The 16,452-nt window shown below is 38.5% G+C and overlaps 2 protein-coding genes and 1 long non-coding RNA gene across 5 annotated transcripts; 1 reads left to right on the top strand and 2 right to left on the bottom strand.

Moving 5' to 3' along the window:
* Positions 1–364: 364 nt before the first annotated feature.
* LOC122307115 (protein DOG1-like 3) lies at positions 365–1,822 on the bottom strand. Its single transcript, XM_043119764.1, has one exon. The coding sequence runs from the start codon at positions 1,527–1,529 to the stop codon at positions 501–503; it is 1,029 nt and encodes a 342-aa protein (XP_042975698.1). The 5' UTR covers positions 1,530–1,822; the 3' UTR covers positions 365–500.
* Positions 1,823–2,638: 816 nt separating this feature from the next.
* LOC122307114 (cyclin-dependent kinase E-1) lies at positions 2,639–11,726 on the bottom strand. 3 transcript variants are annotated; one of them, XM_043119762.1, is made up of 17 exons: positions 11,223–11,726; positions 10,694–10,804; positions 9,896–9,999; positions 9,760–9,802; positions 9,499–9,597; positions 8,580–8,649; positions 8,050–8,144; positions 7,901–7,934; positions 7,728–7,812; positions 7,399–7,476; positions 6,045–6,092; positions 4,516–4,548; positions 4,180–4,282; positions 3,884–4,102; positions 3,735–3,804; positions 3,287–3,332; positions 2,639–3,189 (listed from the first exon to the last, which is right to left on the bottom strand). In XM_043119762.1, exons 1-15 carry the CDS (start codon positions 11,451–11,453, stop codon positions 3,736–3,738), a joined length of 1,422 nt encoding a protein of 473 aa, XP_042975696.1. In that variant the 5' UTR covers positions 11,454–11,726; the 3' UTR covers positions 2,639–3,189; positions 3,287–3,332; position 3,735. The 3 variants fall into 3 exon arrangements, with proteins under 3 accessions (XP_042975696.1, XP_042975695.1, XP_042975697.1); XM_043119761.1 differs by lacking the exon at positions 3,287–3,332 and having other exon boundaries at positions 11,223–11,724; XM_043119763.1 differs by lacking the exons at positions 2,639–3,189; positions 3,287–3,332 and adding an exon at positions 3,365–3,613.
* A 1,581-nt stretch (positions 11,727–13,307) lies between these two features.
* Positions 13,308–14,141, top strand: LOC122307112. Its single transcript, XR_006241636.1, has 2 exons — positions 13,308–13,552; positions 13,707–14,141. It is a non-coding gene; the product is annotated as an uncharacterized LOC122307112 (long non-coding RNA).
* The last annotated feature ends 2,311 nt before the right edge of the window (positions 14,142–16,452 follow it).

Here is a 16,452-nt window from a genome sequence, read left to right as displayed (position 1 = left end):
TCTTTATCAATATTATTTCATTTGATACCTCTTAAATTCATGATAAAGTCTAATAATTTCTCCATATCAGTTTTTAAGAAATGTGATATTGTATTCTTTCACCCTCTCATTTAGGGAATTATAACTTAAGAAGTGTGAGCTATTATATTGTATTGATATATTATCCAAATTTATATTAGTGAAGAGCATGGAATTTAAATTTAGCATGGATAGCTAAAACCTAAAAAGTGGTAAATTATCCAAACTTCAACTAAAATTTATATAAACAGTATTACTCTTATAAAACTAATTTTTAAATAATATTATTTATAGTTATAGAGTGTATAAGGTCGTTAAATCATTTTAAAAAAAATAAATACTAGAATTTGTTATTAAAAAATTTATTTATTTTCATATAAATTTTATATTTATTCACTTTTTTCTAAATAATTATACAGGATTTGCATACCCATACCCATAATTGCAACCATAATTTCTGTTTTGTTGATTTCCAAATGGGATCAATGGCCGGCAGTGACATCCTTCTTCATGCCCCAGTCATGTAATCTCAGGTGCAACTCAGCAGCAGCAGTCAAGAAATGGACGGCCTGGATTGGAGTAAAAACGGCGAGAATCTCCTTTAGCGTTCTCAACCGTAGATCATCTGCTCTCAGCAAGATCTTCTCCAATCCCTCCTCCTTCAACGCCAGAACCGACTCGACTCGCTCCTTCTCAATCCCACCACTACTCTGGCCTTCCCCCTCGCTCCTTATCAACTCCGTCACCGCGTGTGACAACTCAACCATTGCCGAGTCCGCTACCGTTTCCTGGTGCTTCGCCATCTTCTCCGTGATTTCTCTCTCCTCCCTAATGGTCCTCCTTTGCAACTCGTCGACCTTGCTCAGTTGACTCGGCGAGAGATCCCCCAAATCGCCACGACTACTCGTCCCTTGAAAAAAACTGGCTAGTTTCTCCTCAGTTTGCTGTCCGGACTTGGAGTAGAGCAAATGAAAAGCCATGCTGGGTCGCCACCCTCCAATCCACATGAACGCGTTCTCGAGTGCGCTTGTCCATGGGGCTTTCAGCACACCTATTGCATCGTGCTTGGCGCACCTTGACTTGGCCTGATAGTATTGCTCGTAATGCTGAATGACCTGGTCGATGAGCGGGCGAAAGTGGGGCTTGTCTGTGATCCGAACCTCATCACGATCAGCTCGATCCTTTGATTCAGCAGCCATGGTACTGGCGTTAGCAGCTTGTTCGTGGTGTTTGGAGGCAGATATGAGGTCCTGGAGGTATTTGTTTTGCTCCACGATCCAGTGCTCGAAAAACCTCTGGAAGCTCAGGAGCTCGGACTCAGAAGTACTGCTGCCATTACCGATGGCGCCCGATGCTACGTTGTTGCCACCGTTAGAGAGCTGTGAGGACATGATGGGTGTGGTGGTCTTGAGGGAACTTGATGCAACGTTTGGAAGAAAGGACATGGTGGGTGTGGCCTTAAGGGGACTTGATGCAACGTTGTTGCCAGTACCGTTTGGAACAGAGGACATGGTGGGTGATGAGGTTTACAGGGATAAAGATCGAGAACCCTTTAAAACAATGGCGACAGTCATCCCAAAAACAATAGGCGGCCTTCATTAATGTCGGTTTACAGGTATCCACTTTCGACACTCAATCGATCGATGCTAGTTTCCAGATTTTCTACGTCCTAAAAACACATGGTGCTCATACGGGACACGTCGGCTAAGCATGAGAATATAAAGCAGAAACGCAAGGTACTGCCGAAATGGTTTACTTTGGCGTCATCATTACAGTACTTGTCGTTTTCTCTGAAACTTTGAACTTGGACCCTTAGATGATCATATAAAGATACATGCATGCAGGAGTCTGCGCTCTTTATCCACGCCAATTTCTGTCAAACTCTCACTCAATTCCTACTTTTGTCTTCTTTCCAATGAAAACAGAAATTCATTAGGATGAGCTGGGTTAATTTACTTGATCATGCTGCAACTATGTAGAGTAAATATTTTAATTTTTTGGGAAAAAATTAACCAGTAAAAAAAATAATAATAATAAGAGGAACATCCACATAAAATTCTTGTAAATCATACGCACTCATTTGAAAAAGTGAAATTTAACATTAAAAATATATATATTTTAATATAAATTACAAATTTAGCTACTTTTTCGAAAAGAATATGCAATACTTATGTCCTAAAATTACAACTATTATTTATCTTAATTCTTGTCAAGCTGATTATATATGCATTCTCCATTCCATAGCGAACCATCAAATCTTTATTTGAAGAATATAAGAAGGGAGTATCATATTAGACTTATTAAAAGAAAGAAAGTATCATATTAGAAAAAAAATGAAGAATACTCAGACAAAAGATTTAGGATTGAGGCATGTTCATGATGGAAATAGTCTTGAACATGAAGAATGTAGATGCCCGCCGGAGCGACACCTGTAAAAGAGCCTCCACATCAATAACATCATTGGAGCGAACATGATGAAGGATCGATCCAATACAAATTAAAAACATAACCTCAAAACGGATCGAATCCTGGTTTTGAATCCAATTCTACCAAGAACGTCATAATGATGATACGATCATAAAAATATTAAGCTTCTGTTATAAAAAAATGTTAAGCTGTATTGGAAAGAAAATCTGAATTTTGTTCATTGGTCAAAGTTTTCCTCAGTAAACAATACAAGACATTAATATGAGAAGATGAGCCCCAATAGAGGGTGGCCTCAACCAAATGGTTCCCATCTTTTTAAGGCGAATGAGATCATCTCCTAAACCTACGTAAATATTTGGGGCGCGATCTATGTTAAGGTGGCATGACACCACAATACAACAAACATGTACAGTAATTTGGTTCACATTTAGTGTACAAAGAAACGTGCTCCATCTAGCGTGTAGTTTGTGCCTCCGTTGCCTACTTTTACCTCCTCTTGTCCTAATCGGCACTCCCGGCAACAAAAGTGAAGTTAGAGCAGAGAGACATCTTCCATAGAATAATGAACTCTGCGGCACTTGATCTTGATGTTCTGATGACTAGGAATGGAGTGAAGAAAGGATGAGTTTAACAGGTCACTGAAGCAAACCATCTAGACCTTACATCCTGAGTAGTAATGAATCGTCATGAGTTCGGGCAAGACTATGCCAAGTTATCTTTCATTTCCCCTTACACCTGCATAACCTAATTATCACACGAAATTCCATGTAAATGAATAATAAAGACAAATCTCCTCAATAAATCTTTAAGTTATTAATGAACCAACATATAAGGATGACACCTCTTTTCTTCATTTCATGTTCTAGCAGAGTTGCACATTTGGAGACCTAAAATATTCAAATTAAGATCATGCCCCTGATGCCCAAAACTCATTTCACGAGTTTTCATTAAAGAAACATGAATTTCTTGTATTTACATCATAAGGAAAAGAAATAACTGGCAACAAGCATATTTGCCAGGACAGGAAGATTAATCTATAGATTGGCATGGGATTAATCAAAATATTTGATGCACTTTCAGAAAAACATGGAAGGAAAGAAGGGGCCTGGGGTTTGTGGTCATATTTTGCAAGGAGACAACATCATTGACCACGCACAGATTCCATACCCTATTCCAGAAATAGGAAAGTCAGGCTGCATCTAAACAATACATCATTGATATAGCATACCTATAGAAAATATGGAAGTACACGGGCACAATCAACAAAGGGAATTCAGGACTAGCATTACCTCAGAGGCGCCTTGATTTCTGCTGTGGAGGGTATACATTTGTCCCCATTCCTGGGTCTTTCCTTCTCAACTGCTCAAGAAACAATGGGGCATCACAAATAGGAACTAACTCTTCCATAACAAAAAACCTAGAACTCAGTGCAATTAACCTGTTGCTGATGGGCCTGGGCAGGAACACCCCGCTGCATCGGAATGCCACTAGGATTCATCCCACCTCCCATCCCTGCCTGAGATGTTATATTATAAGCTGGCATGCCCTGAGGTTGCATCCTTTGCATGCCACCTACTGCCATCTGCCGAGGGACAGATCTCATTGTCCCTCCATGAGCACCAGGCATGGTCCCAGAAACTGCATTTCCAGAGGATACCTATGCCATCGAATCAGGGAATGGGTAAGCAAATATCATCCAGAGCATAAACATAAATGACATGTGCACTCAAATACCGTTTGCGGAGGTTGAAGACTAGTAGTCCCTTCAAAATCTGTACTTGTATCCACAGGACGAGTAGGATAGTTAACTTTCTCTCCAGTTTGGCATACCAGGGCACTGGAATTGATGTGACATGTATCTTGTCAAAATGAACGAAATATAGGCGTGCTACACACTTCAACATTAAACTTACTAAAGGTTTCAATGGTCCAACATATGCATCTGAACCATTGAAATATATGTGTGCTATATGCTTCAATATTTAGACCATTAGAAGATAAAATCTTCATACACAGAATTTGGGAAAAAAATACTAAAGGGAAAATATATTTTTAGAAATAGACCCTTACTTCCGCCCTGGTAGAGGATCAATCCGGAAATACCTGAAAGAAAACACAACAGACACTTAGAAAGTGGTATCAAGAAGAATATGGATGCTATAACTCTGCCATCTGAGTAGGGGTGCTACCCGCACCATACGGTGCGGGGTAGCCCCCCCCCCCGCCCCCCGCCCCCGCATGGGGCGGATGGGGAAAATCCACCCCGTCCCCCGCCTCCGGTGTGCGGGGGCGGTGACGGGGTACGGGGTGGGGGGCCAGTCCGTCCGGCCCCCCGCCCCACGGACTGGCCCCCCACCCCATAATCCCTGGTGCACCCGACGACCATACGGAAGTTTTCCTGCACCGTGCAGCTCTTGATGAAGTGCTTGTAAGTATGGGGTTTGTCGAAGCGCCGAACGACGGACCAGACGATGTCGGGAGGCGCGTCTACCCGTGGAAGCTCGGCCGCTATCAAGGCAGAGGATCGAGGGGGGAGGCGGAGGATCGAAGGGGGGGGCAGTGTTTGTCTCAGATCGGGAGTCTCTGAGCTCGGATCGTGAGCTTACCGTGACTTTCGTTTCTTTTCTCTGCCTGTTTCTCTTCCTCTTCTCAGATCGGAGCTAGGCCGGGAAGGCAGAGGATCGAAGGGGATACAAGCCGATCGGTCTCCCTCAGGATCGAAGGGAGAGGCAGAGCTCGGTTTGTCTCAGATCGGGAGTCTCTGAGATCGGATCGAACTCACCGTGACCTTTCTTTTCTCTGCCTGTTTCTCTCTCTTCTCAGATCGGAGCTAGGCCGGGAAGGCAGAGGTCTCAAAGACCACTCGCCGATCCGATTTGTCCGCGGCTGGCTAGGTTGAGAGGCCTTAATAGACACGGTTTCACCGAGACACGAGGAAGGGCTGGACTCACGGTTTCAACATCGATGAGCCCTCGCCTTTCTCCATTAATGATGTGTGTGTGTGTGGGAATTTGTGGGGGAAGACAGAGACGGAGACACAGAGAGTTGGAACTCATCAATTTTATAACAGCTTGAGATTTTGGGTAATGGAAGGGGCTAATATTATATATTTATATTATATATATATATAGATGCGGGGCGGGGGAAACACGGACCGGGGGGGGTCCGTTTCCGTCCCCCGCCTCCGCTGGGGGTTGGGATACGGGCCGGGGCCCCCCGCCCCGGCCCTAACGGTGCGGGGCGCCCCGCCCCGCCCTATGCGGGGGCGGGGCGAACGGGGCGGGGCAGCGGGTTCCGGGGCCCCGCTGCCCACCCCTACATCTGAGAATGTTTCTACAAGATAGTTCAAGGCATATAAAACTCTAGTACCAGTGGGAAAGAAAACATTAACTTTAAGGCATGTAGTAATGTTTAATTTTTTTTTAGTTTAAAAAAATTAACAAGTGTCCCAGACATTTTCCCAACTAATCCTTGCACGCGCACGGGACAATTGTAAGACTGATCCAAACCCTAGAGTTTTATATGCCTGGGCACATGTTCGGACAGGTGCCACACCACAAAAATTGTAAGTAATGAGAGAGAGAGAGAGAGAGACTGACTCATGTTCCAGAGCTTGTGAAGCAGTTATACGTTTCCGAGGATCATATCTGCATAATACATGCAAGAATAGTGTAGTGATTAAGAAATTGAAGAATTAACTTGATTTCTACTGACAAAAGTGACACAATCAGATGCACAAACACTATTGCTGTATATATAATAGTATTGTGTATTTTTTTTTTTTTGGATAGGTTAGTATTGTGTGAATTAAAACTGCAAATCCAACAATTTTTAGGCAGCAGGTTTTCCAATTGTTGCAAATTGAGCACCTTAATCTCATTGCTGCCACTCCTACAAGTAAAGTACTCCACAGATATGAGCACTGAGTTTGTAATATAAGCAAATAATCTTTTCAGAATGGCATGATGAGACTCATTCCCTATGTCCTTGAAGTAGCGGTGCCTTTAGGTGTACCGTGGCTTCTTGAAATTCATTGTGCAAAAATAGGTGGCAGAATTGGGCTCGTCTGGGGAGTGAGATGGGATGAGAATTTTGTGAATAGTAGTAAGATAGTTTGTGAATAGTAGTAAGATGGTTTGCGAATAGTAGTGAAATAGTGAGTTGAGTATTTTTTTGGTTTTCGGAAAGGAGAGAGAAAAAGTTGAATAAAAAATATTATAAAGTTAAAATATTGTTAGAATATAGTTTTATAATATTATTTTTGTTTGGGGATTTGAAAAAGTTGATTTTTTTTTTTTTTTTTGAAAATTTGGGAAACTTGTAATTATTAGTTTGAAAAAGTTGTAATGATTATTTTGAAAATTTTGTATTTGAATTATGTTTGGGAAGGAGATGGGATGAGATGAGATAAGATGAGATGAAAATTTTGAGATGAGATCTATTTCCAAACAAACCGAGTGACGGAGGGAAGTTTGGGTGTAACATAGTTTTAGATGGTGGCAGGCAGGTGGTCCATGCTGACACAGGCATTGGAGTCTCATCAGGGGGCAGTGGCAAATTGGCAGTGGATGTCTCGTGGGGCAACTATGGCATATGGAGGTGGGTATCAGTGCTGTTTTGTTCAGTTTTATTAATTTTTGTTTTTTAATTGTAAGGTTATCATGATAATGTTAAAGCAATACAAATTGATGAGTCTTTTATTTGTGGCCAATGTGGCAAACTTCGATGTCATATTCTTCATTTTGCATATGCCACAGACGGATAATTTTGAGCCATGTAATCAACTCAGTCAAAGCTTATAGTGACATTGACAATCCAAATGAATTGAACAGACTTCACTGAAACTTTTCGAAACTTCAAGGATTTATTCAAACTGAGACCAAATTCTTAGGAACCAAAATAGTTAAGCTAATAAGATAAGAAATAAATAGATAGGAAGAAGGCACCACATACTCCAGCATCCTAGATAGGAGGTCATATGCAGGAGTCTTTGGAGAGAGATGAACGGTATTGTAGAGTCCAGTATTTTCACTGTGAAAGGAACAAAAATAAGAACAATAAGGAGCAAACAAACAGAAATTTGATTAATATATGAAATATATATTGAAGTCAATACACAACTCTGGCACTTGCCAAGAACTTGTGACCTCACCCTTCACTCCTTACTTAAGGAGAGGAGATATCCTTTGATCCAAGGTTCATTGGCAAATGCACATAAGTTCCTTGATGACTATTTTAATTTTAATACTTGATTAGAAATAAAGCAAGATTGAAAAACTTACTACTTGTGCCCTTGTATATGCTGTGCATCTTGTTGCCAATGTGGAAGATATACAAGTGTTGGCCACTTTTCTGACGTGGGATGGCCTTAAGCAATAACCATGAACTGTAATATAGCTTGGCAGCATGCAAAAGGAGAAAATCATCCCAACGTGGAAGTAAACAGAAAAATTACCTAAGACCTTGAATATCTTGTCAAGTTGATCAAGCTGCACAAGTGGAAAAATACAGTGTATATAGTACAGACTAGAAAATTACATCTTGGAATCAAGAAGTTGGTTAAAGAAGCTAAATCTGAAAAGACAAGTCATCAAAACATTATACCTGGAAAGGATTTGGAGTGCCCTTGACTTCTACACCTTGAAAAAGTGGCTTCAAAGTCAAAAGCTCAGCAAAAATGCATCCAACAGCCCACATATCTAGTTGCAATATTAAGGATGTACCGCTTTCTTAATCCGCTACAATTATACAGTCTCATCAATATGCCAAGAGGCATAAAACAGAAATTCATTGTGAGCACTTGTCAGCATTTACTTCATTTATTATATATTAGTTATACATTTTCTTCCCAGTCAATCTTGATGATGTAACAAATTCTACTATGCCATGCAACCAACATTGGTATGAACCATCATTTCTGCTATAAGTACACGTAAGATACGAAGCACATCTGATCAAACCTCGACAAGTACCATTCTAGTAAAACTCCGATTTGAGACATACACATAACATAAATAGGCACAGAGACCTTAGTGAAAAATTTAGAGGAAATATAAACATCCACTGGAAACATTGCTTGCGCATTCTATATGGTCTTGCAAATAGTAAAATGCAGAATATGGTAATGAGGATACCAACAGCACTTGTATAATGCTTTGCCCCAAGGAGCAACTCAGGTGCACGATACCATATAGTTACCACGACCTGCAAAAAATAATTAATAAATCAACTTGCATGAAACCCAAGTATCATGGGGCTTTGAGGATGGGGGCAAGCTTTTCATTTCCAAGATCCCAAAACAAGTAAAATGCTTATACAGTTGTAAAAAAAGATAGAACCCAGCATAATACAAACATTTGAACATCCAACTATTCAGCATATGACCAACAACCGAAATGAATGCAAACCATCTGGACCCTCTATTTGCCAAAGGTCAATTCATGAATCCGCACGCATGAGGCAATCAAGAGAGAGGCTCCTCATAATTTCTTTTGGTACAACTAATAAGAATGGAATAGAATCCCCTTAGAAGCAAACAATCTTTAGGAGCCATTGGATTGGGGGATTTTTCCCTTGAATTGCCTAAAGTGCACTTGGGGGAAACTCCTTGCCAAGGGCCTGTGCACCCCTAGGATTAATTGGGACGCTGTTCCTGGACACCGGTGCCAATAAAATAAAATAAAATAAAGAATCGAATAGAAATATTCTTCAGTAAGGACAGGCAAACAGTTGGTGTAAGACAATTGTTTCTTTTTTTTCCTAAAAACTGCTTTTTTCACATGGGATTTTCAATGGGCATCAGAGGTTTCCTTCCCATGACCCTCTTTATTCTTAGACTGAGGAAAACAGGCAACAGATTTCGCACATCAACATTGAAATTTCTGATTTTCATGAAGTGTATTAGCCTTATGGATTCTCATCATGTCTACCCAGTGCATCTAAGATGCCTGCCTATTACTCATTCTCGTCAAATTTTACCCATAAAGAAACATGAGAAGATTACATGAAAATAAAAACAATGTCATGCTTGAGGACACAAAAGATGCTTCTTACCCCATTGTCGGATAACGGCTTCAAGGGAGCTTGGTAAATTCTTGCAAGTCCAAAATCACCAATTTTTACAACTCCTTGCTCATCTCCCTCACCCATAACCTGTTCACAAGAGGCTCATGCATAATCAGCAGCACGTGCATACAGTTACCATATGCACATCCAGCAAGCATGCATGTACAGACATAATTTACAAAGAAATAACAGCTTTAGGCAGTAAAAGTATTCATTACATAACAGAGGAAAAAAGTGATCAAACATTACCAGGATATTTGATGGCTTTAGATCTCGATGTATGATCCAATTACTGCAGGGATTTCCGACCTTATAAGTGCATTGACAATGATGACGTTGCAATGGAACTGAACAATAAACACCAGTGTTGCAGAAATAGACCTACCTATGGAGATAGTTCAGTCCATTGAGCAACTGCCAGAGTAACGATTTAACCGTGTACTGGCTGATGCCATGGCTAACCTTGTCCCTATGATGTCTAATAATTTCCTGTCATGCCATAAACACAAATGATGAAATTATATCGCTAAATGCCAAATAAATGAAAATGTAATGCCCTGTAAGAAATGCTGAATTGCATCCTTTTCTTGTTTTCAAGATGCCAAAAGTAAAATGCATCATCTAGGAAGTATAACTAGCTCATGACAATAATGAGAATCAAGTAATAAAAATCTGTTGTTCTTATTAGCTAATTCATGGCTTAAGGGCATCAGACATCAACATAATGTCACCAAAAGTGAAGGAAAACTACTTGAGCTTGTCCAAAAACTCAAATAGAACATCACAAATAGTCAATATTCCCAAAAATAAAACCAAATATTGTATAAATTCCCAACTTTTTTTCTGATGACATCAAGGCAGGGCCCTTTGGACCCATCCACAGAGTAAACCCAAGATACTCACTGCCGCCACCGCCTGCTAGAACTGAAAATTCCCAACTAGAACATTGCAATTTTTTTCCCAAAAAAAATCTAAATACACGAAAATCAACCCAGGAATTTACATAGCATATCATTACAGCAGTTTCTTTGGCAGGAATTAACAAAATTCAACAACGACATGCTCCTAAAATCAGCGATAGTTCACAACATTGCAAATCCAAGATTTTTTTCCAAATGCCTATATGATTTAAATCTCTCGGCAAGAAGTGGGAATACTAAAATTAAAAGAAAATCGTACTCACATAAAGGTCATGTTCAGCGTAGTCGAAAGCGAGATACAGCGACATGTCGGTGTGATTGATGTGAACATTCACAAGCTTCACAACGTTCTCATGCGAAATCTCCCTTAATAACTGATCAAACACCACAAAAATAAGCATATATGTACTTATTTAATGCTATTTATCGGAATTCACAAGTTAAAGATTCGATGCTACTCCGTTTGGATCCTAAAGAGGAAACTAGGAATACACACATACACACACATATGGAAAATTAGGATTCCATGCACCTATGGTTTACTTCCCAATTCGCAAACAAAGAAAAACATAGATAAATTCAAATCCAAACTAGGATGAAATTAGTATTAAAACATAAACTATTCAGCTTTAGCTCGCAAAACCATCTAATCTTCCAAGTAACTGAATTTTTGTTTTCTTCTGAAAAGTAGAAAGGGGAAATTTCAAATTTTTTCCATTTCAAATTTCCTCGGGAACCAAACAGAGAGGGGGAATAAATAAGGAAAGAAATGGAGGGAGGAAAAAGGGGGACCATGATTTCGCGGATGGCGGTGGGGGAGACGCCGTCGCCGTCCTTGGACTGCTTGAATTTCTTGATGGCGATGGACTTGCCTCGATTGGCGGTGGGAGATTTAATTCTGGCCAAGAAAACAAGCCCGTAGGTGCCCTCCCCGATCTTCCCAATCAGATCGTACTGCTGAAGCCACTCGGGCTTGTTGTTGCTCGAAAGGCCTCTGTTGTTCGTGGCGTTGCCATCTCCCATGTCTGATATTGCCTGCCTGCCTACACTAGTACTGCGTTTGTGGATTGATCTTTCTGTGCGTACTTACTTGCTTGCGCGCGTGCAGAGAGGAATATGATCCCTCAGAGAGAGAGAGAACAAGAGAAGACCGGCCGAGTGAAGACGCCAATGTGGTTCTTTATTTTTCTGGGATGCCTATTGGGGCTGCCGACCATGTGGCCAACAACAGATCACGATGACTCTCACTTAAGGAATCCTTTGTCTTGTTTGTAGACATCTCATTTTAGATCACCATATCCCCCGTCTCTTTAAACTCCTGATAAAAAGTCGACAAAGCTGATTTAGATTTGGAGATAAAATAAGATGAGATAGTTTTATATAAAAAGTAAAAATTAAATAAAATATTATTATTATTTTGAGATTTAAAAAAATTGAATTGAAATTTGAAAAAATTAAATTATTTATCATATTTTATATGAAAATTTAAAAAAATTATAATGATAAAATGAGATGAAATGCATTCCCAATCCAAACAAGACATGTTTTGGATAATATTCAAATGGAAAAATTTTCTTGCAAGCACATTTCGTATACCAATTCGTACATCAATATTGAAATGATGTAAATTAAAGACATAAATAATTTTCTTGAGAGAGAATATTTTCTTCTTCTTTTAATTTTTTTTTTAAATTTATTTAAATAAAAATAGCCATCGGTATGCAAATTGGTACATAAAGTGTGCTTGTACCTAATAAAACTCAGATACGTAAAAATGTATCATTCTCTTTCTCTTTCTTGAAATGCTGCAAAACTAAATATATTCTTTCACTGAAAGAATTGAGGAATATGACTACGTGACATCAAAATTATGAATCATACCCAACAAAAGCATAAAAATAATTATGGGACAACATTTGTTATGCTGTTTTGGGAAATGAGCTTCTTTTTTTTTGTTTTATTATTAATAGAGCAACTTTCATTCATAAGAGTTACTCAATACAATGTTTTTCAGCTAGTTAGCTTACTAGTAATCACTTCAGGCCCATCTTCAATCCAACGTTGCATTTCCTCTAATGACAACGCCAGTTTTGAAAAAGATATGTGCTATCTCGTTTCCGTTTTCAGTTCTTCTTATAAAGCTGATCTTCCAGCTATACAGATCTTTCAAACTCTCTGACATCTCGAATAATCTGACCATATGATGTCCAACACGTCTCTGAAATTCACCACAGCCTCTAAGATAACTTTTGCATCTCCTTCTATGATCACCTTTCTGAATCCCATCTCTAAACACAACTCAGCTTTCCTCATAGCTGCTGCTTCTGCTAGTAATGGTTGAGTCAACAAGCACTGTGGTTCACTACAAGCTGCCATTTGTTCTCCATTATGGTCCCTAATGATAATCCCAACACCAGTTTCTGGTTTTTTGAATCTACAGCAGCATCAAAATTTACTTTAAACCAACCTTCTTCAGGTTTTCTCCATATAACCCTCTCGGGCCTCTCTGTTATTGGATGTTCTGCAGTGTTTGGGACACGAGTTATTTGTGCAGCACTGCTACTATATATCAAGTGATCGAGATATTGAAGGTAACATTAACATATAAGCTGCTAGCATATATAATAAATTTCGATCTCCACCAAATCTGATTTTCTGCAAGACCCATCTGAATAACTTCATCGCGGTTTTTTGTAGGGTGATAAGGGTTGTTATCATAGGCCTTCCATCCATCGAAAGTATGGAGAATTCTCCCCATGGCGTTGAGTAAGATTGAAACAAATGAACGCCATGGGGAGAATTCTCCATACTTCGATGGATGGAAGGCCTATGATAACAACCCTTTATCACCCTGCAAAAAACCGCGATGGAGTTATACAGATGGATCTTGCCGAAAATCAGGTTTGCTGGAGATCGAAATTTATTATATATGCTAGCTTGTATATTAATGTTACCTTCAATATCTCGATCACTTGATATATATATATATATAGTATAGCAGTACTGCAGCACGAAAGAAGTTGGGCTTTATGATCCGGATGCGACAGGGAGGAATGGAGGTGTTGCGGAGATATCCGAAGACGAAGCAGCTTCTCGGTCCTAACTTTGGCCAGATAAAGAAGGTTGTTCTCTTCTTCTCTCTCTTTTGTGAAATTTTTATTCTGTAAAAAATTTAGACAAAGGTTCAGATGAGTGCAATTGAATCCATATCGATGAAATGCCATTTGTATTTGTTACAACATGATGGTTATATGCCTCATGTTTCGCATGTCATAGATGGATGCTCGGGTTGTCATGAAAAAGGTGAGGACAATCCATATTTTCTGCTGGTCTTCTGAGCTTGATGATGATTTCTTCCTGTCCTTGTTGCCATTGTTTGCTTCTGGTTTTGATGATTGGTAAGGTTATTTGGAGTTTTTCTGTGAGAAAGTTACAACATGTTGAACCAAGAGGATAAGGCAAAGGCAAGATTTAGAGTACCAGAATGCTTCCATGGAGATGGATTGGTTCCGAATATGGCAGTTTAATATCTCACAGAAATGTTTAGGGGGCTGAATATCTTGTCAAAAAGTTCTCGTTGATGTTGTGAAACATTGGAAAAGATAGTATTTTTTACGAGAGTAATACTAGATACAGTTTTAAGATATGAAAATACTGTGTATTTACTTTAAAAAAAGTGGAGTCTACCATGAAAAGATGGTTTTTTGATTTGGTTCCTGACTTCTCTTACTTTTTTTTAAATCATTTTCCTCTTCCCAATCATCCTGAAGATTTCAATAATAAATGGGTGCCAATGACAAAGTGTATGAAAAAAAGATGTTTTGGTTGATTGAAGGAAAGCTTAGTGCAGTGCATCATTGTGACAGTGACACTGGAGGAATCAGTTGAGATGATAACCATATATGATGTATGAAGATCCTTAGGTGCTGAAACTCAGGAATATCTAGAAACTTTGCATTTAAACGAATGTACGTGGGATATCCTTGTAGCACATCATATTTCATTGTTAAAGCATAAATGAGCCTTCATTTTTTGTTACTGTTCATTCGTTCAAAAGAACAGAAACATTATAGTCACTGGTAATTAACTATCAAAAAAATCAAAACTCTTCTTGTAGCTGAATATTCATTCCCCTTATGGTCCAAAGACAATCAAAGTTTCCTAGTGACATGATTTCTGAAGGCTATTTCACCTAGTTTTGTAGAGGGCTATAACCTTAGAAGGTCCAATAGCTCATGCTGGTAATTTCGTTTCTTGGCCCATTCTGTCTTCCTTTTTCTCCTCTTGACTCTCCCAAAATTGTTTATGTTCATGGATCTCCTGTTTTTGCAGCAAGATACTTGATCAGATTGCCTACTGACGAGCATACCATTCTTATCCAATAAAAGGACTGAATCGTGACCAACTCAAGTTAAGTTTAGATGTTAAGATCACCTCAACGCATTTCAAATCAATGGACTCACTACTTTTTTAAATTCTTATAAAAAGTTAAACGCATATCAATTTACATCATATTTTTAAACGCATATTTTAACATATTTATATTCAAATATATCTCAATAAAACTCACAAAATATTATTATTCACGTATCAATTCAGATCATCTAAAACCACGCCGACGCCAGCATCCAAACGCAGCACCAGACACAAACACCAACCAACCTTACCCCCGTACGCCCTCCACCGCCAGACATCAAATCTAACCAACATTGTTTACATTCTAAAAAAAAAAACTCTAGGGATTTTACTGTTTTTTAACTCTTAATTGGTCCCTTGGGTTCAAGTACCAGCATCTTGAACTCTGCCATATACAACCAACCGATTAATTGCTGTGCCGTTTTACTTGTGTCTTTACGGGGACATACATTAATGGCCAACCCTCTCTTTATGAAAGGAGGATGATGAGGAGTTGAGCAGGCTGTATATGCATGGGTAGTAGGTTTGGGTTTGAGTTCACCGACTCCATGATTGAATGCTTGCTTTATCCTTGATGAGGACCACAACGTACACTCTGTCTTCCAGCTACCTATCTTCTACCTCATGTTGATTATACATTTCCACTCCTAGAGAGATAAGACAAAGCTATTATTGACGTGCATTCCATTCAATCTGGATTCCAAAACTGTCATAATTTTGTGCATCACGGGAGGAGTTGTGCTTGAGATTGAACTTGTGCCACCTCTCCTAACTACCTAGCTAGGGGTGATCACTAAAAGCTAGAGACAGTAAAGAAAAAGGTTCCAGCCTGACTGAACTTTTAGTCAGGTCTGACATTCTGGAGTCAATCTTTCCATCTCTGGAAGTTTTGAGGATCTGCTGCTATTACGAAGGATTAATGTAGTAGGTGATTTGATGAAATCGTGATTTTATAAAATTAGGTCAGTTTGTAAGTTTATTTTATGTAATTTTTTTATATCTGTAAAAATTCTCAATATAAAATTCTTATCTGATGAAAGGCCTTTGCTTCCAGTTTTGAAAGAGCAAACCTATTTGAAACTTGTTGCTTGGACTGTTCTAATACATTTAAGATGTCGATAGATACAGTTATAAATTGTGCATTCTCTTACTTCATCCTTTTTTTTTTCTTGTTATTAGAGTTATTTTGCTTCTAACAATATGAAATTACTGGGTAGTTTATTCATAGACCAAAAATTTATATCGTTTAATGTGATACTTAAATTGTAAAAAAATTTATTATAAAGTTGTAAAAACTTCTTTTAAAAAAAAAAGAGAGAGCTAAACATGTTTGAATCTCATTCTCCTCAATAAATTGAGTCCTAAGAGATAGAGAATTTAGATATTTATATCCCGTTTGATTACACAGATGAGATGAGATATTTTAAATAATAATGAATAAAATATTATTATAATATAATTTTTTAATATAAATTTTATATTAAAATTTGAAAAAATTAGATTATTTATTATATTTTGTATGAAAATTTAAAAAAAATTTATAATATTGAATTGAGATAAAAGGAGATAAGATTTTTAATTTTTGTGAACCAAACAAGTTTAGAAT

This window comes from Carya illinoinensis, chromosome 4, assembly GCF_018687715.1.
Source record: "Carya illinoinensis cultivar Pawnee chromosome 4, C.illinoinensisPawnee_v1, whole genome shotgun sequence".
NCBI lineage: Eukaryota > Viridiplantae > Streptophyta > Magnoliopsida > Fagales > Juglandaceae > Carya > Carya illinoinensis.
The sequence above is the reverse complement of the archived record's forward strand: the minus strand, read 5'-3'. Positions and strand labels throughout refer to the sequence as shown.

Excerpts from the sequence above, each read along its gene's own strand:
- LOC122307115 (XM_043119764.1), bottom strand. The coding sequence starts at position 1,529 with ATGTCCTCTGTTCCAAACGGTACTGGCAACAACGTTGCATCAAGTCCC.
- LOC122307114 (XM_043119762.1), bottom strand. The coding sequence starts at position 11,453 with ATGGGAGATGGCAACGCCACGAACAACAGAGGCCTTTCGAGCAACAAC. Across the intron at positions 10,000-10,693 it reads ACGCTGAACATGACCTTTAT|GAAATTATTAGACATCATAG; the intron begins GTGAGTACGATT and ends ATGGCATGACAG. Across the intron at positions 8,145-8,579 it reads GCATTATACAAGTGCTGTTG|ATATGTGGGCTGTTGGATGC; the intron begins GTATCCTCATTA and ends TATTGCAACTAG.